At 39.3% G+C, this 24,907-nt stretch overlaps 1 protein-coding gene across 1 annotated transcript; it reads left to right on the top strand.

The window, feature by feature from the left end:
* The first annotated feature begins 21,356 nt into the window (after nt 1-21,356).
* On the top strand, nt 21,357-24,626 carry IFNG (interferon gamma). Its single transcript, XM_048933612.1, has 4 exons — nt 21,357-21,479; nt 23,294-23,362; nt 23,709-23,888; nt 24,504-24,626. The coding sequence occupies exons 1-4, from the start codon at nt 21,357-21,359 to the stop codon at nt 24,624-24,626; spliced, it is 495 nt and encodes a 164-aa protein (XP_048789569.1).
* The last annotated feature ends 281 nt before the right edge of the window (nt 24,627-24,907 follow it).

The following is a 24,907-nucleotide window of genomic DNA, read 5'->3' as shown; positions in this document are numbered from 1 at the left end:
GGTCTATGACTCATGCACGACCTTCTTATGTCACACACTCTACTTGAGATCCCATAGTGCAGAAAACATGATTAGTTGATTGCCATTTACTGGGTTTGAAAACGGTTTGAGTGAGATTTGTGGGACATTATTACTCAATTGATTGGTAGCTGTTTCCAAAAGATCTTTCGCATAGTACAAGATAAAAACGGTGTTCTAGTTTTCCCACATTTTTAAAGACTTAGAAGAAATCATCCAAGTAAGAAAGAATTCCTCATCTGTATGACTGAACTTCCATAAGGATGAGATTCTGCAGAATCGCTTGTGAGTCACTGCCCAGCATCCTGGCAGAAAGCATGAGCGAATCCATGAGTGAACTGTTTCTTTAGGAGCCAGAGCTCTATGCTACCCCATGCTCCAGCAGCTCCTTACAACCCCACCTCACCCCTCCCTGCTCACAAACCCTATCTGACCTTGCCTTTCTTATGCCCTGGGGTTTTGCAGGATGGCGGCTTTCTCTTCCAGGTCCTTCCACAGCTATGCAACACGCTGTGTATTTGCTGATCGCTTGTGGCAATTTTAAATTGCAGTGTGGGAAGTTACTCATTAACACGTTGTAGATCATTTAAGAAAGAAACAGTACACCTTTGTTTTGGGAAACTGCCAGTGAATCTCAGCACGAATGGCTTCTGATGGCAATACAGTAGTTTTAAAAGCAGTTTTTTTATTATAACAAATGATCTCAGACAGGTTCAAGCGCTGATCTTCAGTGAGAACACGAAGCAATTACTTTGTACTTATGTTTGACATTAAGAGCCATGCAATGAAGACATGAGCCCTTCAGCGCAAGCAATGAACTGTCATAACACTGGCTTCCTAGCTTTGTGTTCTAGCAATTATCTTCAAGCAACTGTATTTATTACATGTTGAAATACAGAACATTTTTTTGTTAAAGCGGATGCTCTTGGGAAATACCACTGACTGATTTAAGGTGCTGGGACAGCAATGAAAATGAGAGCTTTGGTGCTTAGAACTCAACTGTCAGTGCTGTGTTACATGGCACATGGGCCTCTAGGTGGCCTTGTGAACTTCAGGCATTGCATGTCAACCGAGTAGCTGACCTGTTAGCATTTTAGGATAAACTCTGGAGATGCTTTATGATGATTTTTATGTAAATATACGCTCATATAGCTTGTTTCTGCTCACTGATGATTTTCTTATTTTACCATGACATGACAGGTACTTGTTGATCCAGAACATAAGTGAGATTGCATGGAACATGCAGGTGAGGCCAGGAATACTGCCTTCTGCCCCTTCTGTTCCCCATCTAGGCCTGCAAAGAACTTTCTCAAGTGCTCCAGAGGAATACCAGCTCCACCTGAATGCCTGTGTATTTAGCAAGCAGAATAGGATTTAATCTGCTTTATAATTAGTAGTATGTTATGTCACATTATATTATATTATTCCACAATTTGTTTTTTTTTTATTACTAGAAGGAGTTGCAGAATACAACACACCAGGTTTTGTTGCAATAACTTACCAGATCACTGCATTTTATCTGAGCATATTTCATTCTAAGACAAATTGAACAAAATCATTTCTGGCTCTGAGGAAACACCTGAAAGTTACTTGAATCTTACAGATTTTTAAAATTATTATTTCTTTGTCATTCGGGGATGGTAACACCTAGGATATTCACAGGCTAAAATGCAGCCTTAACTTTGCATTTGAGATTTGCAAGTACATTATCTGTATTTGCCTCTGTAATAGGAAAGGAAGATGGACATAAGCTCTGTGCTCAGCACTGGTGTTAAAAAGGAGTTTCCAGAACAAGATAACAACAGCTTTTTTTAAGTTTTGAAGTGGTTTATGATGATTTCTGAAGGTGAGCTTTGTTTTTTGAAGGCATACAGAGGTGACACAGAATGAAACAGATAGAAACATTTGGAATCTAAACTGTGGGTGTCCGACCTTTCAGCTTGCCTGGACCGCATTGAGTGAAGAGGAATTGTCTTGGGCCATATACAAAATATATGATATAGCTTATGTCTATAAGTAACAAAACTTCTTTTATTTTTTAGACTTTTATTTTCTAGGGCTTTTAAAATCTGGTGAAGAGACATAACTGGATTTTTGAGTTGACTTTCTGATTACAACTCAGTTCATTCCATTTGAAAATTCACAATAATGTACTTACGTCAACTGAAAATGGAGTTGTAAATATACCAAATAACTGATGATTTTTTGGTCAATCTTGACACCAGTTCTCAAATTCCTGTAGCAGAATGGAAAGCAGGGCTGCATATTTTCTGCTGATCACAGGACTGTGTTTATCCAGTGCATCAAAATGCATAACATTATTTGCCACGTTTTGAGTTAGCATTGCACTGTGCCCTCCCTGTGCACAGGGGGTGGCCACAGCATGTGCTGAGCCAGGCTACACGTGGCCCATAGGCTGTAGATTGGACACATCTGGTCTAAATGGGTCAGACAGCTGGTTTTTACAAGTTTCAGTTGAGCTTAAGCAGTTTGTCTAGTTACGTAAAAGTCAGTCCTGATTCCTCCCTCCATGTGATGGAAAAATCAGGTTATCATCTTACAGCAACAAGCCTCACGACATGGTGTTCTCACCCTCATTTTCTGCATGGCTTAGGACACTGCAGTGTGCACTTACTCACCTTGTCTATAAAATGAGAGCACCACTGCTTCTGGGGAGGGTGCATGCCTTCGTGCAGGAATGCAAATCACACTTTCAAGACAATTTGATGCTCATCAATGAATACTTAAATATGAGGCCTGCAAAACAAAGGCCTTTGTTTTATAGAGAATTGTTCCAGTAAATGACAGATTAAATATGTGGGCTGCTTAACAACAATTTTGTATGAAATCTGCACAAAAAATTACTAACAAATTACTATCAAGTATATATAACTATAAATTCAAAGTACTATGCTTGTACAAATGCCTATTGCCTTCTAAATCTGGACAAGTAAAGAAAACCTTTTTACATTTTCAGATGAAACTCTAGGTGTCACTCTTAGAAAACAAGACTCATGTTGGTCCCAGTTTACTTTTGACTCTTCAGTTAGTGGAGAAAGTGTTAGATGATGCTTCGAAAGTTGTTTTCTTGTATGTAAAGCTGACATGGATATGTAGAAGATTTTTTTTAAACATTCCATTGCCACAATCTTAAAACTGAAATTACAAATGCGGAGGAAAAAGGATGGGCATCAAACCAGAGATTTAGGTTTATAAATTTGGTATGAAGTTCCTGCAGATTTCTTAAGAGAGTATCATATGTCACTTCATTAAGGCACCATTCCTGTGTGGCAAATAAAAAAATATCAATTAATTGCATAAGTCACTTTTTTTTTGCTTTGTGTATGGAAATCCTCAGAAGGGAATGAATGTATGTGTAGTGTTAACTGTCAAGGTTGTGCAGCATGGCTTGTGCAATACACTGTTTTGGTTTTTTGGGAGCAGCAACTCTTCTTAAGGGGAAAAATCATATTTTGTGACTGCTATGAAAATGAAAAATGTGTGGCTGTGCATTAAAATTTTTCACTAGCTTGTAGCTTCTTGAAAAACACGGATCTAGTGGAAAGTGGCAGCTGTATCTGCACTTTTGGTGTCATGCAAATAACAGCAACAGTCAGCAAAGTCAGCAATTTCTATCACATATAAGACCAGTTAGCTACAAATTTACCCCATTTCCCTGGGTTTACTTGTCTGAAGTGCAAAATCTCAGACCAAAGACCATTTCTTAATGAGTAATTTCTGCTGTAGCCAGAACCATATGCAGCATGTTCCTTATCCCAGCTGGAGCCCTGAGGTGGTACTGTGAAGTAGTCCTCAGCATACACTGTGATGGCTTTCTTCAGAAGGCATTGGAAGGAACGTAGCTGTTCCTGAAACACAGAACAAGAATGGCCTTTGGACAACCATGTAACATGTCAAATTTCACCATTTGATTACTGTTTCTTTAGGCCCACAACATACATCAACATCCATAGTAGCCTCCTCACGGCAAAGACATGTAACCAGAGGAGAAACGGATGCAGTTGTGCTGTAGCGTTTAGCAAGATGCTTCCCAAAACAGCCTCCTGCAGACCCTGAGCCCAGATACAGCTCATGTCAGCTTCCCCACCAACACCTACACAGCACTAGGTAGGGGAGAGCTGAGAAGGGGGAGGATCTCTGTTACTGTTACTGGAAGGGAAAGGTTACACCAGCGCTCGCACAGCACGTCTGTGGTCACTTCACAATGTTCCCCAATCTCTACCCAAGCTTCTTTTTATTGTAAACAGCGACTGCCACTGCGGTATTCACTTGTGAAAACCAACAGGAGCTGGAGGGTTTCCATGCACATGTTCGGAGAACAGTTTCACCTTAGTTCAGATTTCACTTTAGTTCAGGGTTCATTTTAAAATCAATACTTTGGTCGGTATTTCTATTCTATTCTACTGGAAGAGAGATTAGGAAATGCAAAGGCAAGCAGTAGGCTTATAAAAAGCATTGCTATATGGAAAAGGAAGGCAATGGAATATACAACCACTGACTAAAGCTGGAGACGACTGTGGAATAAAAATGCTGGCAACATATTTCGGGAGTAAGTTTGAATGCTAAGCTGCAAAACATTCTGGATAATGACTTTGCAATCCTGTGGATGGGGTTGCAGCTCTGAAGGACATCGGTTAACATAATGCCACAGTAATTCAGACTGACTGCCCTCCAGAGGCCCCTGGTTTGACCTCCTGCTCATAGCATGGTCAGTCAGGGTATTGGATCAGGTTGCCCTAGGCATTAGACAGTTGAGCCTCAAAAACCTCTGATAGAAGCTGTAGAAATCTGACTTTGATATTTCTGACATTTCTGGACAGGCTAAAATATTGCAGAGCTGGATGCTGTGTGAGCATAAGCAGTGAAGCTACGCAGCCACAGGGATGCTCTTCTGTCATTGAACCATGCATGTCACACAGGAGTCATTTCTGGTGACCCCTCAACCAGGATGGCACAGGTTAGACACTAGGAAAAATGCCTTAACCTCCCCTCTGACTGGAGCTGATAGTCACTGACGCAGATGTGACAACCAGCCCATTCCTCTCTGCTTTCAGCCCTGCTCCCTGCTGTGCCTCTCCTCCTCACCCCAGATCCTAGTGATCTTTTTAGGGATACAGAGCCTCATTAAGCTACAAAAATCACAGAATCACAGAATTACAGGGGTTGGAAGGGACCTTGAGAGACCATTGAGTCCAACCTCCCTGCAAAGCAGGCCTCCTACAGCAAACTGCAAAGGTAGGCATCTAGGCGGGTATTGAATATCTCCAGAGAAGGAGAATCCACAACATCACTGGGCAGCCTGTTCCAGTGCTATGTCACCCTTACTGTGAAGAAATTTCTTCGCATATTGGTGTGGAACTTCCTATGCTAAAGTTCATGGCTGTTTCCCGTTGTCCTGTCCCCACAGACTGCTGAAAAGAGGCTGGCCATGTCCCTTTGAATCCCACACTTAAGGTACTTGTAAACATTATTAAGATCACCTCTCGGTCTTCTTTTCTTAAGGCTGAACAGACCCAGGTCACTCAGCCTTTCCTCATAAGAGATGCTCCAGGCTCTTTCTCATCTTTGTGGCCTTCACTGGACTCTTTCCAGGAGATCCCTGTCTTTTTTGTACTGGGGAGCCCAGAACTGGACGCAGTACTCCAGATGAGGTCTTACCAGGGCAGAGTAGAGGGGGAGGATCACCTCCCTTAACCTTCTGGTCATACTCCTTTTAATGCACCCCAGGGTTCCCACTGGGCTTCTTGGCCACCAGGGCACACTGCTAGTTCATTGCCAACCTGTTGTCCACCAGGAACCTCAGGTCCTTCTCCGCAGAGCTCTCCAGCATGTCATGTCCCAACCTATACTGATACTTGCAGCTATTCCTTCCCAGGCACAAGAGTACACTCGCTTTTGTTATACCTCAAATGTTTACTGCTTCTGTTAAAACTCAAATATGAACTTAACATATCTTACTGGGAGAAGATATATGGAGGGAGAGGCCACCCAAGGAAGACAGCATTGGAGTGCCATTATAACATCATTAAGGTTGGAAAAGACCATCAACCCATCACCACCATGCCTACTAATGGTGTTCCTCAATGGTGTGCCACATTTCCATATTTCTTGAACTTCTCCAGTGGCTGTAACTCCACTACCTACCTGGCCAGCCTCACCGTTGTTTCTGAGAAGATTTTCCTAAATCCAACCAGGACATCCCCTGGCACAACTTAAGGCCACCACCTCTCATCTGATCACTTTTACCTGAAAGAAGAGGCTTGCCAGAACTTCCTTTCAGGTCACTGTAGAGAGTGATAAGGTCTTTCCTGAGCCTCCTCTTCTCCACACTGAAGAATCCCAGTTCCCTCCCTCAGCTGCTCCCCATAAGACTTGTACTCCAGAACCTCAGTGTCTTTCACAGTTAGGAGCCCAAAACTGAACACAGTACTCAAGGTGCAGCTGAGTACAGGGGGACAACCTCCTCCCTGGTCCTGCTGACTATAGTTTTTCTCATACAAGTTGGCCTTCTGGGCCACCTAGGCACATTGCTGGCTCATGTTCAGCTGGCTACTGTCTAATACTCCCAGATCCTTTTTCTTCTTTCAGCTTTCCCGCCATTCTTCTTGAAGCATATACCACTGCTTGGGATCGTTGTGACCAAAGTGCAGGACCTGGCACTTGGTCTTCTTCAAACTCATACGATTGGCACAACTTGTTGATCCAATCTGTCCTGATCCCTCTGTAAGGCCTTCCTATCCTTCGGCAGATTGACATTTCTCCCCATCTTGGTGTCATCTGCAAACTAACTGAGGGGGCACTCAATCTCCTCATCCAGATCATCAATAAAGATATTAAACAGAAGGGGACCCAGTACTGACCCCTGGGGAGCATCACTTGTGATTGGTCACCAGTTGGATTTAACTATATTCACCATCATTCTCTAAGTATGACCATCCAACCAGTTTTTTACCCATCTTCTGGTTTACCAGAACCTGAATGGCATGGAAATTTTCATCTGGAGCTTACGCAACAAACAGCTGAGATCTGGTGGCTTGATATATGAAATATTATTACCCTCCAAGGGTTATGCAGATTGGTCTTTGCTTTTTAATCATTCTTCTAGTCAGTTATCACAGGCATTTGGTTTTTTTTTTTTTTTGATTATCTCTAAGGCCTCTGAGACTTTCAGACATGTGATTCAGTACCTCCGTTTTGGCCTATTAGTACGCATGTCTTGTTATCATTAACTGATTGATACTTTTCCTTCCACTTTCCCCCCACGCTGCTTGTTTTAAGTCATTTTGGTACTTATGGTGCAGTCATGCTTTCCACTGAATTGATGACAAGGAAGCAATGCCCTTGGAGAAGCAAAACTGCAGGGCAATTTTGTTTGTTTGTTCATTTGTGCTGATGATTTGGTCGTAGGTTGTTAAGGGGGTTGATTGTCATAGGTGAAGCTCAATAGCCTACACATATTGTTAATCAAGCATCATCAATTCTTTCTGCTTTTTCCCTCTCTGCAAGAAAGAAGAAATGATATGTGCCAGCCCAGCCTGTTGCCCCTAACCACGAGCAAAGAAGCCACTGACATCTCCTAGGTAAACTTCGTCATGCCAGCTTAGACGTTTTCTCCATTTCTGTACAGCAATCAGGGAATAACAGTAGCACTTTCCAAGTGATGAAGAGAGCTCAGCGAGATAAACCACAGGCGTGGTAAATTAGTCACTTGATAAAGCATTTGCACTCAAGCCTCCTGTATGTGAGGAAAAAAAAATTGTGAATGAGAAACCACAGCTGTCAGTGGAAAAGGCAGCCTGTTTTTCTACCCACAGCAGAGGAAAGAGCGCTTCACGTAAAACTCAGCATGATGGCTGGCAGATGTGAACTCCAAGCCAGCGGATGACCGCAGTGGTGGCTGGAGAAGAGCAGCCTACGTCAGCATTAAATCTGGAGTTTCTTGGTCAGGTACCCAGTCTCATCCCTGCTGTTGTGAGGTTCCCAGTGTGAGGAGAGAACTTGCGCATGGAAGATGATGGGTCATTACCCTGCTTCTCAATTTTAAGCTATTTCTGGCCTTCTGGGGCTTCTTTTCTGTAACTACTGAAATAGAAGAGGGTTTCTTGTTCTATGAAATATGTGGGGATTTTAGAAAAAATTCTCATTTCACTTGAATGAGCAAAGCCAAAGTTGTTCAAAGTTTGGATTGTAAATGGTTACAAAGAGGGGGCTGCAATTAATGTCAGCAGCTTGGGCTCTCTGAGACCTACAGCCTGCATTTGCATTCCCTGTACTCTCAAAAAGCCCTACCGACACTAGGAGATGACCAAGGAGAATATACCAGTGATGTGAATCATGCTCAGCTAATAGATGCATTCAGCACAATTTGCTTTCAGGCCATGAAAAACAAGATGCTCGTGCATATTCCTTTATAGAGTGGAAAACAAAGTTAATCTTTGAGTGAGACTTAATAGGTGGAAGGGAAGAGGCCATACTGATTTTCTGGGACCTGCAATCTGATAAAGACTATTTCCCAGATCAATGACAGTAAAAATACTTCAAAACTGTTACAAACTGTTCTTGTGGTACAATGGCAAAAAGTGCACTCAGGTGCTTTCAAGGAGTGAGGGCAACAAAGAGGATGCAGAAATATGTTTGTTCTAACTTTTGCATGTGGTCTCACTATTGATTTTTCTGTCTGAACCAAATTTTCATTTCTTTGAAATTCTGAAATATTGCAAAGGAGCTGAAGAATAGTTATAAGTAAATGTGCATTCTGTTAAAAACAAGACATTAAAGACATAAATTAAATCTTGTATATGAAAGGGAAAATAAAAATCAGCTAGAATGCAGTTCATCTATGTAAGTGACCTTATAAGAAACAACAGAATTCTCCAGTCAGACCGAAGAAAACACAAGAAAGATTTACTTTTTCAACTAAAATTGGAAAATCCATTTTGCCTGGAATTGACAATAAGACAACTGCTCACCATACAACCTGGTGTAAATTATCACTTCTAAGGCTGTAACAGGAAACTCTTTTTAATAAACTTTATCCATGAGACACCAAGCTCAAGCTTGGCAAAAGTTGTTTTGAAGAATGCAGATAAGACACTCAAAAATTTTTATAGCTATGAATCCTTCCCTGTTCTTTCAGGAAGACTGTTCCAGAATTTCATGCTTGGGATGCCAGAAATCTTCCATTTTTTTGGTCTAAATTTGCTCATGGTCATCTTATAGCTACTTCTTCTAGTATCAGTTTATTCTTTTAGCCTATATTATTTAGTGAATTCACTATTTTCCTACTCTAAGATAGTTAGATAACAATTAAGTCCTCTCTCAGAATTTGCTTTTCTGTATTTGAACAAGGCAAGCTTTTCTAAACTTGGATAATACAGAGGATGACTACTTGTTTTCTGGACAATTTCTACTTTTAACTAATTACAGCACAGGACAAATCCACAACTGTATATTGGCATTATTCCCTTCTTCCTTCTCCCATACCATACTTTGTACAACTAACTCTCACTGCATCCATATCCATTACAGCATTCCCTCGATTGTTCTTGTGATGTTCTCCTCCTTCAAAGGGCACCATCTCAGCTTCTTTCGACTAGAATCCATACACTTGGCATGGCAGTTGTACAGTCACATTTCTCCCTATTTTATTAATCCCACTCACAAGTTTATTAAGTCCCTCTTAATTCAGTCTTCTTTGTCTTTAGTGACTGATTATTCCACAATTTGTTCTAAAGCCTTGCACACAATTGTTGTCAGATAACATGCCTGCATCTACCTTGCTTGCTATTTCTCCCTTTCTTAATGACATTTGTTTAATTTGCTGTAATCCAATCTGACAGCTATTATCACTCATCTGAAAGTTTAATAAGTTTTCTCCTTACTGCAATTGCACTTTTACACATCCATATATTCAAGTTTTTTCCCTGATGAAAGAACCCTTAACTCCACCTTCTTGCTCCTGCTTTCTTTATAAAAGACAGCATAATTCTAGTCACTGCCAGTCATCCTGACTTTGCTTCCATACTCTTGTGTTTGCCGCTCTCCAAATTATCTTGCTTATCAAATAGTTTTGTATTAAAAATGGAAATAAATTGTCTATTTAATTCTGGGGCTATGCTATAGACTATCACATATCACAGCTTTAATTTCACCCTATTCCAACCTCACTTCTTTCTGTAGAAGCACTGTTGCTTATATGGTGATGGCATGTTGTGCTTTTTTTTCCACATCTGCCTTTGCATGAACTGATTTGCTGTGAATTTAGAAAGTTCTAAGTTGCATCAGCACTTCCTTCTGTCTGTCAGGGCTCTTCTATATTACCGCTGTTCTTTAAGAGATGGTTGGATTGCCTGCTCTCATAAAAATAGGATCATAAAAGAACCCAAATTGGAAAGGAGTACTGAAGACACATAGTCACGTCTTCTGTTGAAAGCAAGGTTATGTATTAGGCTATATAGAGCCCTCTTTATTTTGAGGTAAACTCCAAATAATTGTGTAATCCTGGCTTACAAAAATTCCAGTTTTTCTTCATATTCTCCTTCCCTTTAGACCCGCTAATAAGTTTCATTAACTTCTCAAAACATTTCTTCTCAAAACGAAAATACATTACGTAACTATGGAGTTATAGCTCATCTAACAACATCCTGCCAGAGAATTAGGATCTCCTTTCACGATACATTTCCCAGTACTATTTACCTTCTCACTCATGTTTTGTTTGATTGTATTTTATCTTTATATAACTGTGGTATTGTATAGTGGACAACCTACAGGACTGCAAAGGAATGCATTTTACAGTGATATTTTACCTAGCAACATTTTAGGCTTTCTATGATGTTCTTTCAGACTTTTTGACTATCAGGTCCTTCAGCAGCATACAACATTCTGTCATCACTCATTTTTTTTTACTCTTACTTTTCCCTAACTTTGTTGTCTGTGCTCTTGGCATGACTGCTACTTCATTATTCCATTTTTGTTATTTCTACTGCGTTTCTGGAGATACTCTAAGACTTACACTAAGACTTTCTAAATGTGAATCCTACCCAGATATAATGTATGCTGTGATTCAGAAGGACTAGAAAACCAACATAAATACATTCTTTCTTCAGCTAATCAATACTTCATAATCACTGACTCTTTGACATACTATTCCTGCCTAGATTTCCTTGGAAGTAGTGACATCTGACCGTAGTTTCTTTTGAATGTAATTCAATACAGAGATTATGAAATTTAAAAAATAGGTTTCTATGTGTGTTCAGGTATGAGAAAATTCATGTTTACTTTCAAATATTTAATCACTTTTCCCATATATATATATTCCTCTCTGTATACCTGTTTGTCCCCTTGAGACAAATCTCCTTGAGATGTTTTTGGTTAAGGGTCTATTACACCAGCATTTTAGTTTCCTGCTTCCCAATGCTTGGAACATTCAATGCTGGTGCTTAAAAAATTCAAATAAGACATGAGAAATTGCTGCATGAGAAATTCTATCTGCATTAGCAAAAGGAGTAGAATTGCCCTCCATTCGGTAAGTCAGAAACCTGGTGTTAAAAACCCAACTGTTAAGAACCCAACTGATTTGTTTTGTGTTTATTTATAGCGGGCTCGAGTTTGGGTCCACGGCCTGAACTCCCATTAATTATTAAGGAGTTTCTGATAACAGCTTTCCATTTTATTCTATCTGAAAGAAATTAGTAGCTGATCCGAAAGTTCTTTGGACTTATTTGGAACAACTATCTAATAAGAACTTGTGATTTTCCAAAGGAAAATTCTCCCATGAAAAGAAGAGAGTATTTGAAGTGTGCTAATGAAAACAAGACTTTATGTGTTTGAAATTTGAGTCCTTCAAAATTGAAATTCAACGTATATATATGCTTTTGGTGATACTACACCATAACTAATGCCTGGTGTATCATGGCTCTTCTGCTACTCATATCCACACTAGACAGATTAAAATAAAACAACTCTAGGTACTGTGTGCTAAATCTCTCTAATTTTACCATGGAAACAGACATGTGGTTTAATTTTTTTGGTAGCCTCATGTGAAGCTGGGATCTGAATATGGTGATCCTTGTGAGTCCCTTCCAATTCACAGAATCACAGAATTGTAGGGGTTGGAAGGGACCTCCAGAGATCATCGAGTCCAACCCCCCTAATTCAAAATATTCTGCTATTCTAAAGTAGACGTAGATTCGACTGATGTGGCACAGCAGATGCAGAGGCAAAGGCAAAGAAGGATGAAGTAAGAGTCCAGAGCCCTGTACAGATTAATATGGAAGAATAGGATTATTTAGGATGGGAAACTAAGTCTCTTTTTGTAATTCTTCATGGTTTTGGAAGATTGTCATAGACATCATGTAGGCTTTCCAATATATTAACAAATCCTTAAATAATTGATGCAATGAATATGATTTCACAACAACCAAATACCTATGTAAGGAAAGCAATTCTTCTCCTTGTGGTATTCAACTCATACAGATATTTAAAAATACCAATCTGTGGTCTGTAATTAGCAGAAAACCTTGCTGTTGCTTAGCTGTCAATTGTAATGAAAGCTATGAATCTTCTGACTCCTTCTCAAATTAGGATAAAATTGCTGATTCTGTTCAAAAATTACTGAGGGGGAAGGAACTGACTGCTAGAGAAACGAGTTTCATTTCCTCAGGAAAAGAAAGATTAGCAAACTGACTTGCATTTTGTTCTTTTCCAGCATCTCTTTGTTTTAATGTCTTTCATTTTTTATTCTTTCTTTTTTTTTTTTCTTCCCCTGGGACTTGCTTCAAAAAAGCAACAGAAACTTAGGTCTCTCATTTCTATATATTTCAAATGCTTAGTATTAGCACACTTTCTAATTAAATCTTCACATCTCTCAAGGCTGATGAGAGAGAGAGTATCCAATCATATCACCTTATAGCTGCTAGTTCAGGCTTTTGCAAAAAGAAGATTTGTGACTTTAAAATGAAGTACATCTACGCGCAGTAGCTCTTTTACAAGGCAGTCTTATTTCCTGTGGAGATGAAGAGGAAGTGTACTTAGGGTGTGAAACATTTCTTTAGTTTATTTATTTATTTTTTCTAGCCCCAAGGAGCAAAGATCTTGCATATTTCTCCTTTCAATTTAAATTCTGTATCTAACTGGAAACTCTTTGCCACTAAATTTTTCTCAGGAAGTCCACTTGTAAGTAAAAATGTCATCTGTGGATGGATTGCTTGTATGCTTGGATTTCTGGTGTGCTCATAAGTGTTCTGGAGGCAGAACAGAAACAGGTAGCACCAAATCATCACATAGATTTGCTTTCTTTTTCCTGTGAGTAGAGATGATTGGTTTTCTCAGTCATGCAATTTTGAATAGCACTAGAGAGTAAAGTGGGCAAGGGGAATCCCCACTGAACAGTCTCCTGGATTGTTTTAGAAGAAAGGATTACATCATACAGAAGGTTTCTGCTAGAAACATCCTGTGGACCTTTCCAAAAGGTTATGACAAGATGTGCCCGCTCTGTAGGCGGATTTGAAATATTTCATGGATATTTTCTTATTGATTCTGGAAACAGATCATCAGCTTCTGCCATATGCCCACATCTGTACATTTGTGCTTATATATGCACGTGTTACTTAATTATTTTTAAAAATGCAAGGAATAATGTGAAAATGACCAGATTTTCCCCCAAAATGCTCATTTTTCAATGTATTTCAGAAAGAAATAAAAGCATTGCGTAATTGCTCTCTCTAGTGCTTTCCTCCAAATTTAAATATGCAAATTAATTTTTAATCATGACTGTGTCTGTGTGATAAAGATATTTAGGTTGGGAAAACAAATGTGAAAGTACAACGAGAACTTGAATGGCATTTGAATTTCTTATTGGAAACTAAATCAAATGCTTTCACCTCAAATGAAAACCAATAATTTAGATAACCAACATAAGGAAAAGGAATAAATTGCAGAAATCAACATGTGAAGAAAATTTGGTAATCATACAGTCACAGAATCACAAAGGTTGGAAAAGATCACTAAGCTCATCAAGTCCAACTGCCACCCTCTATGTCCAATCACCACAACCACTGACCATGTCCCTCAGTGCCACATGTCCACATTTCTTGAACTCCTCCAAGGACAGTGAGTCCATCACCTCCCTGGGCAGCCTGTGTCAATGCTTCACCACTCCTTCTGAGAAGAAGTTTTTCCTAATATCCACCCTGAACATCCCCTGGAGCAATTTAAGGTCATTACCTCTTCTCTTAAAATGGCAGGAAGATGAATGGAGCTGGCTCATTGAAATGTGGAAGATCTGAAAAGCACCTTAGGCATATCATATTGAGAACTTGTGGAAAGTAATGGATTAATAATGGAACTGGAAATCATAACCTCCAGATGAGTCTACAGTGAATTTTCAGGGGGTATTGCAAACTGGACCCTGATGAAATGGATGGTCCTGAGGCCCTGGCTGGTATTTACCCGCCACATACAGCATCTAACAGACAGCCGATCAGAGTCTAGCATCATTTAGACTTCTCTCTTTAAAAAGAACACGGTCCTCTTGAATATGCATTGTGAAGTACTACGGCAGATCACTGAATGCAGAAGTTCAGATGACTTTCTGGCTTCTTTTGAATGTGATCTGGTTCTGAGAAAACAAATCTGAATAGTAGTCTCTGAAAATGCCAGATATCTTCTCTGGGGGGGGAGATTGTGTATAGAGGAAAACAAGCTGTCATTTACTGGGAAGTGGGGAAAGATACTGTGGGAAAATTGTGATGTTTTTGTATATATTGATGTACAGTAAAGACACATGTATATATATATTCAAAGGAAACAACAGAAAGTCATAATTAGATAATATAGACTAGCCAACTTACAAAGGAATTGGTTTCTTCATCAATTAATTCTCTCTAAGTGAATTAAAGTGTTGTACTAAAACAAACAGAAATATCTGTGAAAAAGCTAATGGAAATACTCTAATTCTAATCTTACAGGGAATGTGGCTATTAGGGAAGAACTAGGAAACCCTGCAAGATCATATTGTGAAGAACTGTATTTAAATGTGTCTTTATTTTATAGAAAACTTTACATCCAGCAAGTTACAAAGTGCCTTAACTTAAGTCAGGAGGTGGTACTGATACCATTGGATTGATAGCGTTGCATGGTTAACATAAAAAATCGACAATATTAATGTTGTAGATGCCATAACTGCTTACAGAACTTCGGTGGAAATGTTTGAAAGTCTTTAGGAGGAATCTGGAAACAATTACATTAAAATAGTAAGTTCTTCTATTTGCTTTCCTACTGTTTTAAAATTCTTGCTTTCAATATTTTCCCTACAATCTTGACAATTAAAAGTGCTTAGAAAAAAATCCCAACCCCAAAACTCTAACATAAGCCCCGAGATTCAAAAAAATCACATCAAGTAAGACATTGAGGCTTTAGAAAGGAAAAAAAGTACCATAAGATTCATCATCTCACGCTCAGAACAGGCTTAATCTCTAAAAGATACCATGGTGCTGAAAACAGAAAACTTTCGGGACTGTTTTATTCTTCTTGGAAGAATGAAGATGAGCTGGTGAAAATGGAAGGTTTTATGCAGAAAAACCAATAGATACTCTGAGGTTATAGTACAGGAAGTTTTTAAAGTAACAGCGGCCAACGGCTAACCTGCCTTTCCATTGATGCAACCTTAAAGTAAAAATGAATAAGATTTGGAATTTTCTTCTATTTTATGAATAACAGATTTTAATTAGGAGGTGGATATGTGGAAATACTCCAAGCTGTACAAGTATGAGGTAAAAACCTGCACTGTTTCACTGTCATTGCCTTCTGTACTGCCATTATTATTTTCCATACTTCATTACAAAGAAAAAACACGTTTTAGGACTGCATCTGCCTTTCTCATGGCTATTTCCTGCTGGTCACTCAGAAAACTTTAATCATGTCTACATGCAGACAGTGTTTTTTTGGAGAGCTGGAAAGTAGTTGGTATCAACCTCTACCAAAGCACGAGGAACAAGGAGGACTGTTCAGTGCCCTTTACATATTTGTGTTCTTGAGCAATCAGCAATGTCACAACTTTCGTTGTAGGTCCCACTTTCTAACCTCCAAATTCTTTACACACCTCAGCGCAACAGACATTCAAAGAAAGGGAGGGGAGGCAGCATGTTGTGCTTGTTCTATATTTATTGTCATCTCTGTATTTCTCTAGAAAAATACTTTAATTCAGTTTCTGAATCTTGCTGTTGCTGGGCCCAGGGAAAAGAGGATATATTCTCAAGGCAAAACCCAGGCAAGGGAGAAACTTGATTTCCTCTTCTTACAGGGTGGATGAGGGATCACGAGGGTACAGTTCTTTCCTCTCGCCATTTCAGAAAGTCATCACTGGCATTTTGTGGGGAAAGGCTTTCCCATCTCATAAACTTTTTTCATCCCACATGCGGTTACCAAATTGAAATTCTGAAGGGAAGTATGAAGCAGAAGTCTTGTGTTATTCAAGGTACCATGTTTCTAATTTATTTTACCTCATACTCTAATCACTTAAAATAGTAACCACTAGTTAATTATCTAGCTGGACATCTCTCTTTCTGGACATCTATCACTGCTGGGTGTCAGTTTTCCCCTCTTTTCATCAGAAGACTCATCAGCTAATGTGTGTGAGAAATTTTGTGAAAGAAATAAAACACCTATGATATATATTTTTCTCAAAGCCAACCATGTGCAGGCAGGAGCATGAGGCTAAAGGATTTTCCCCGTGCTGTATTCCAGGATGGTACAATCAGGTTTCCTTATTTTCTCAAACATTTCTAAAAAGTAATTGGAATGTGTAGGATACAATATTTTGATTAGAAAATGCCAAAACAGATGATTTTGAGAATTTCAGAATTTACTCCTCCCTCCAAAATAATAAAAAGATTAACTTATGAAGCCTTTCTCTCTTTATTTCTCTTTCTTTCTTTCTTTTGGTGGTAGAGATAAGTGTTAGTCTTTCAGTGTGTTCACAAGGGCTAGTTACCAAGTCATGAAGTCTGATTGCCAAGACATCCTCTTTGCAGATAGATAGCTGCAAAATGAATAATAATATTCAGAAATTATGTAGTGCTGGTATAAAGTGTGTAAAACTTCAGTCACTTAGACCACTTACTGCCCCCCAGCATTGAGAAGATGAACAGAAAGAATTACTTCTACTTATAGGAAAGTTAAGCAAAGAATGAAATGTTATACCAGGTCAGAATGGGCTTTCCAACCCTGGGCTGCCTTCCTTGCTCAGTGGTAATAGAAAGAGATACTGAGTTTTAGAGAAATGAAAGTCTGTCAGAGATCTGGGCTAGTAAGTGTAGTTTCTTTGTAACTACTTAGTCAGCACAGTGAAGATTTCACATAAAATAAAAAATGAAAAACTTCAGTCAGTGGTCACAGTGAAATCTGACATGATTGTGCAAGGAAATAATTGGGTAAGTGATGTAAGGCATTGCCTGAACAAAAGGGTATGAAACCTCTACTTTGCATGAAGAATCAGAAGATTTCCAAGCAGCAAAATGAAAAAATGCTTTGGTTTCATTTCCTATGGCTTTTGGAAGAGATGACAGTCCAGCTGTGACTGCTGAGCCACATACCAGGACCATTCAAATTACGTGGCACAAGACTTTTCAGTACTGTTCTGGCATCTCTTTTACCTAGATAACAGCTAATGCTCAGGTAAAGATTTTGGTATTAGTAGCGAGCGTTCATTCCTATCCAGCATGTGCTCAGTACATATGTACCAACAAAGACAATTAAAGAACTGGATGGTCTTAAGCCCTTGTCTCTGTCTAGAAGAGGGGAGATATTACAGATATTCCATTATGTATGTAATGGTACTGATGGCTCAGGAGAGACAATGTAGACCAAATGCCCTAGATTGAGCTTTCCTCTCAACTTTATTGCCATTTTTGGCCAACAAGGCATGTATGAGACATGGAGACCTGTTTGGACACATTGTGCGGGAGCAGGAAACAAACCAGCTGGAAGCAAAGCAAAAACTTGAGAGCCCTCACATTCTGATCACCTAATCCAGGTTGTTGCTTAGTTTCAAGGTGATTTGGAGAGGTGATGGCATATGCTAATAGAAAAAAAGTTATGATAAAAGCCATAAATGTTAACATGGCACAACTTATTCAAATGTAAAAGAATTTTTATATTAGAATACATTTTCTGTCCTGTCACCAGATTATGCATTTACCACAGAATATTCAAATGTTTCTCTGATCATTCAAATGTGCTGATGAATAGAAGTACTGAAATAGGAATATAACTTTGATAGTCAGAAGACTGGTACCTGGAAGTCAGACCTGAACTCAGAAGATAGCATGACAAAACTATATGTAATGAATTTCTTCTTCTTTGATATTTTTTTTCAATTTATTGTCTCAGTTTATGATAGAATATTCATGGTGATACTTAGTGGGCAAAGGACCAGACTGAAACTGGAAGATAGTGTTTGTGTTCCTTGATTTGCATTTCCAAGATGCCAAATCCCATCGCTATTTGCTCCCATTTTCTTACCTAGAAAATAAGATACTTGTTTGACTGCAGTCTTCTCTGAAATTCATGGGATCTAGTGATGACATTAGCTATATAAATCCCCAAAACTTCCAACCAGCATCTACAAAATGTGCACTGGAACAATCCCTCCTTTCTGGTATTTCTTATTCCTATTATTCGTAAAAAATTAACTTAACGTTCTGTTCAGGAATGGAGATCAAAGGGAAATGACTCTCCTGCAGACAAAATGCATGTTTGGTATGCTTAACACAGCAGTCTAACCTGATGTGGTGTAAGTAGTTGTCTGCAAAGGAAGGCAGTGTTACTGACTTCAGCTTTCATCTCCTGCAATTATACCTTTTGCCTGGTTGGTTCATTACAGCAATTAATTGCATTCAGTTATGTTGTAATTTGTTTGAGTAAACGGTTCCAAACTATTTACCCTCCTAGCAGCACTTCTTTACACATACATAATTCAACAGAAATCCATTATTCAAATCAGGACATGTGGCAAAAGAATTTGACTTGATGACCCAGTCCCTCTTGCAGCTGTATGTTTCTGACAGTTTAAAGAGCCCTATATGTAACAGGAATCACTTTCCATATGCCTTTAACATTTATTTTCCAACATTTTGCCAAAGAATCTCTCCAGTGTCCAGCTGATATCCTTTGACATGTATCTCTTGTAAGATTTTCTTAATTTTCCCATTCATACAAACCCATACCCATGTTTAGCAGTGCCACAACATGCATTTTGTCCTTGTTTGGTTTGTAAAACAATCCAGATACTTTCACATCACCGATACAATCAAAAATCATAGAATCACAGAACCCTTAGAGCTCGAAGAGATCTTTTAAGATCATCTGGTCCAACTCTCTTGCAATGAACAAAGTCACACACAGCTAGATCAGGTTGCTCAGGGCCTGATCCAGCCTGGCCTTGATAGTTTGGTATTGCTATTGTGTTGCACGTGAGTTCACTTTGTATTTCTAGCATGATGACTTTATCTTTGTGCTATGCTTTGTGGAGTCACTGAATAGCCATGATTAGCATTATCACCTCACCTCCATGGCAACACCTGTGGCAGTTAAGTCATTTCTTAAACTGTTTTAAATTTCCAAGTTAAAGCCAATAAGGATATTGTCTAGCATCAATACTTCAAGCGCACTTACAGCCACAACATTAGTGCAGTACTGTCTCTGTTGTGAGATGCATGCCATCTTGGCATGATGAGGTTCCCATGGAGTTTTGTGTGTAGATTTTGGGCCTGTCACTGTTGATGGGATTTGCATCTTCTGTCAGCAAAATGGCAGTTCTCTGTTTGCAGTGGTCATAGCAGCCTAGACTTACCCTGTACGTGAAGATCTTCTTTCAACCTACAGATAAAAAACTATTAATAGAATTAATGGCCATTTCTTGAGGTTGGAGGTTTTATAGAGGAAGGGGAAAACTTATTGTAAGGAACATCTGAAGACTCATCAAGGACTGCGGTGGGGAGCTCAGATCACTCTTGTTCGTAGCCACTTTGAGTCCGTTCTGTTTCTCATGGGCTACAGACATCCTCCGCTGAGGACTGTGTGAACTGAGCCCACATCTTCCTCCTTCCTGATCCTCTCTCTTTTGCTTTTTTTCCTATGAGATTCTTTTTCTTTTTCTCATGAGTCTAATACCCATCCTGCATTCATTTATTACAGTCTGAAATTACTCTGACTTCATCATAAAGCTCTGCACAGTGAGCTTTTTTTTATGTAATGATATTCCTCAAAGCAGAGTTCAGTGCCTACACAAGAACCTCATCTCCAACAACCTTCAACAGATATGTTGCAGGGATCTATATACACTTGGAGATCATCCTGTTTGTCTGCTTCCACTGGGCTTTTTTTGAACAATGTTCTTCTATTTTCATTTTTCCCATATGTAAATGCAAGTTAATACGCAGGTGAGGAACTACAATCATCCATGGCAACACTTCCAGCAGTTAAGTCATTTCTTAAACTGTTTTAATTTTCCAAGTTAAAGCCAATAAGGACATCGTCTAGCATCAATACTCCAAGTGCACTTACAGCACTTAACACAAATGGGTGCCTTGAGTAGAAAATATCCAGCTTTTGCAGATAGTTGGGAATCATAGAGATATTTAATATACCATTGCATCCATGCTAGAACCTCTTTTTCTTTAAGTCCACTTTGAATTCAGGGGTAAATAATGAGAAAGAGCTAGAATAAACTTCAGAATATGGAAAGAATGAAATTAGTGTTTCATGAAAGGACAGCACTAAGGAGATTCAAAATTTAATATGATTCTGATCTATTCCACAGTAGTCTCAGTGGTTACTTTAAAAGAATACCAGAAATGAGTTGACTGTTATATTGACCCCTTAACCACATGCTATGATTTTTCAGATAGCTTGTAAGAGTGTGCCTGAGCCACAAGGGATACTCCTCAGTCAGTATCATAATTTCCCTCTTTTTCCCCACCATGGGTAAAAGAAACTTCAGAAATTGCCACGTAAATTTTACCCTCCGATGAACCACTGAAAAATTTTCCAGGACCATGCTTTAAGAAAGACACTTTCGAGGGATTCTCTTAACCAGCCAATAGCAAAATCTTATCTAACACTATCTTGGCTAAATATACACAGCCTGTGATGACGAAATAAAAAATTTCAAGACCAGGTATAAATACCACTGACAGGCAGATGAAGTTCACTCGTCTACTTTCTTCTAATAGAAGATATAACTATTAGAAGCTGAAGCTCACTGAGCTTATATCTCTCAGAAGTTATCTGAGCACTTGAAGTGAGCCATCACCAAGAAGATGACTTGCCAGACTTACAACTTGTTTGTTCTGTCTGTCATTATGATCTATTATGGACATACTGCAAGTAGTCTAAATCTTGTTCAACTTCAAGATGATATAGACAAACTGAAAGCTGACTTTGTAAGTATTGCCTTCTACTGCATTTTTCTCCTCCTTCTGCTTCTTGTGCTGTAGATACAAATGCAGTAGTGCTGCAGAGCACTGCTTGTCCTAGACCTCAGTGTGTATCAGTATATAATATAGGGTGATTATAGAATTTTTTTTGTTACTTTTTTTTTTTTTTTTTTTTACAATAATACGGTCAGTTTCTTTGGTTTTGTCAGCTTTTGCTCTCTCACTAGTATGATTCAGTTCTTCTTTCAGTTTTTCATACAGTGACTGTTAATGCAGCTATTTGCATTTCTTTCAGGGATACTCCACCTTTCACAAGAGAATCTCCCAGCCCCATCTGCTTTTGAATTCATGAAATATTTTATTTCAAGAAATCTTAATACAGTTTATTATGAATGAATCTTGACTCAATTCTATTCATATGCAATTTACTGCCACTTAAATAACCTCCAGGCATCCTAATTACATGTCTGTTGACTATAGTCTGATGTGGAAGTGTTAAGTGATAATACCTTTTTTCAAACAGAATTTTGATAACTTAATGACTGTAATTCAGCTGTCTTCAAGTAGGAGGCATTGAAGAAGTCCACCGCTGACTTCAGCTGGGATTAGTCATAGAGATAAGAGATCTACAGTAGCGGCACTTCATCTTAATCTTTCATCTTAATATACGTTTGGTTTTGTTTCTCTTTTTCTTTAATCACATGAAAGTCACAGCAAGAGTCTGCTCCTATTTCCAGCTCTGATTTTTCAGAATTTTGTGCATGTGAAAATTGAGATTTAGTAGTCAATGAATCACCTCAGAGATGTGGTTTAATCCTTTATTATTCCAAACTGCCAGTAGACCAGCTGTAAAATCGGCCTTGTATCCTAGATTTGTCATTAGTGTAGATAAGAGACATTCATACTAGAAGATATAGAACTCGGTCTGAGAGATCCTAAGTGCTGATGAGCTTCTGGCAGAGAAATTAAAAACTGCAGTCGGCAGCAGATGCTTGCCACCCTTCAGAGCTGCAGAGTCAGCTTCAGCAAAGTGCTCAGCACCAGCAGCCTATCAGCCTGCGGGGTTACCGTCAGCCTGCAAGCTTTCCCATTACACTCACGGTATTTAAATTACCAAGCAGACGAAAAAGGAAATAGCAGCTGTTGTATATAAAAAGAAAGACAAAACATAGAAAAGGAAATGATTAAGTTTGCCCTTCCTTGGTGGGAGAATTGTACTGTTGTTTCCTAGGGCCTGTCACAGTGTGTGGCTAACACCTGATGGTTAAACTCCGACCCTGCAAGCCTCTTGGTAGCCCACAACTCTTACATATCCCCATATCTGACTGTGGGCTACTGGGCTACTCTCCAGTTTTGCAAATGGTAGTTTTATAGTACAGTTTTGTAGCTAATTCCTCTTTGTTCCACGTGAGATTGTACTGAGACAGAGTGAATTCGAGCCTGCAGGTGTGACCAAATCTGACAATGCCTAGCCAGCTGCTGGGCTTAGTAAGTTTAATTCTCAGCTGTCAATAGCAAAACTGACAGAGAACATTCGGTAAAATATGGTGGTGAATGGCTCTGTTCATAAGCTGTAGCAGAAAATTATATTCAGAAGAAGACGAATGGGGTTCTTGTTACTATATAGTCATCTACTGTGATTTAGTGCTTAGATAATCTCTTTGCAAAGTAGCTCAGAAGCCAAAAGCATTGCAGTAATTACACATTAGTGGTGCAAAAATCATGTGTCTGTGTTTTTTACTGTTCATTTGAATGGAGAACACTATTTGCCTTGCAATAAGTAGTGTTTATATAACAGACGCTTATGTTCTCTGTTGCAGAACTCAAGTCATTCAGATGTAGCTGACGGTGGACCTATTATTGTAGAGAAACTGAGGAACTGGACAGAGGTGAGTCAGAAAACATCTCATGTGCTCTGAAGGGCACTTTTGGTAAAAAAGCAGCTCCAAGTCTAGTGTAACCAGCCTGGGCGGAGAGAGCACAAGCAGAGGCTGCTTCAGTAACTCGGAAATGAGAAAGCAGCTTCCCTTAAAACGCATCCCTTAAAAAAATTCAGTATGCTTTATGCTGCACCATGAACTGATCCTGAGGTACAGCCAAGCCCCAGAGAGGGCTTACAGCATCTTCTTTGTCATGCTGTCACTAGAAGCAGAGAGGACCCTGGATTTTAGTTTCCTTCTTTTGCCTTTTGATGGTCACTCACAGATCTTTCTTTTTGACCACATTCTTCAACAGAGAAATGAAAAAAGGATCATACTGAGCCAGATCGTTTCAATGTACTTGGAAATGCTTGAAAACACTGACATGTCAAAGCCGCACATTAAACACATATCTGAGGAGCTCTATACTCTGAAAAACAACCTTCCTGATGGCGTGAAGAAGGTGAAAGATATCATGGACCTGGCAAAGCTTCAGGTAAGACTCTTTGTCTGCCTCCAAGGCACTTGTGACCTTGTGTTTTCCAGTTTAGAGTCCTGACGCAAGGCAATGTTGGCTTGGTAACGTACCTGGTAACCCCTGGCCGGCTCCACTTGGGCTGGAAAGTATGATGTTTCCACTGCATGTGGGGAATTGCACTGGGGCTGCTCACCCTGAGCCTTGCCAGAGCCTTGCCAGAACCCACTGGGCTGGGAGGTTGTGTCTGGCTGCAGCACATCTCTGTGAGCTCTGGGTCACCCAGATTGTTGGATGAGTGCTTGTGGTGTGAGTCACCAACCTCTGTTGATCCCTGTGCTCTGAAGGAGCTGGCTGCTGGTGGGTACCGCAGGCACAACACAAACCACCAATGATAACAGAGTGCCTCCATTGCACAGCATGTGCTTGGTCTGTTACACTGCAAAGTAATAGAGAAGGCAGAAAACAGAAATCTGTGAAAAAGCGGTTCTTAGTTTCAGGAGCCAGGCGGTAGAATAACTGAAAGTTTCCAGTTTCTGTTCTATGTCATTAGCAGTTTAGCCTGAAGGATGCAATCCACAAATAAATACAGCTCTTGGTGTGACATTTGTTCTGCCTGTTTCTTGCTCAAAACAGATGAATGACTTGAGAATCCAGCGCAAGGCTGCAAATGAGCTGTTCAGCGTCCTACAGAAGCTGGTGGATCCTCCGAGTTCCAAAAGGAAAAGGAGCCAGTCTCAGAGGAGATGCAATTGCTAATGGCATCTTATGACCTTTTGTGCTCAACTATTTTAAATTTTACAATGCACAATTTTTATTTTTTGATTTTTTTACTGAGTTTTTTCATTTATTTATTAATATTTAAGTATTCTAAATAATTATTTATATTTAAAAGAAAACAAACAATGAAAGTATTTATACCTCCTACTGCTATGTAAGAAACAATTTCGTCTTAAAATCCTGTCTACCTGTTATATGTTTGTTGACCTGAAAATACTGACTGAGGTAATGTTTACCAAGTTTCTCTGTGGAAATACTGA

The sequence above is a fragment of the Lagopus muta genome, chromosome 1 (assembly GCF_023343835.1).
Source record: "Lagopus muta isolate bLagMut1 chromosome 1, bLagMut1 primary, whole genome shotgun sequence".
Taxonomy (NCBI): domain Eukaryota; kingdom Metazoa; phylum Chordata; class Aves; order Galliformes; family Phasianidae; genus Lagopus; species Lagopus muta.
This window is presented reverse-complemented; position numbering and strand designations above follow the sequence as displayed.

Bases quoted from the DNA above. Each gene is read 5' to 3' on its own strand.
- IFNG (XM_048933612.1), top strand. From the start codon at position 21,357: ATGACTTGCCAGACTTACAACTTGTTTGTTCTGTCTGTCATTATGATC. The intron at 23,363-23,708 runs GTGAGTCAGAAA...ATTCTTCAACAG, and splicing joins AACTGAGGAACTGGACAGAG to AGAAATGAAAAAAGGATCAT. The intron at 23,889-24,503 runs GTAAGACTCTTT...TGCTCAAAACAG, and splicing joins TGGACCTGGCAAAGCTTCAG to ATGAATGACTTGAGAATCCA.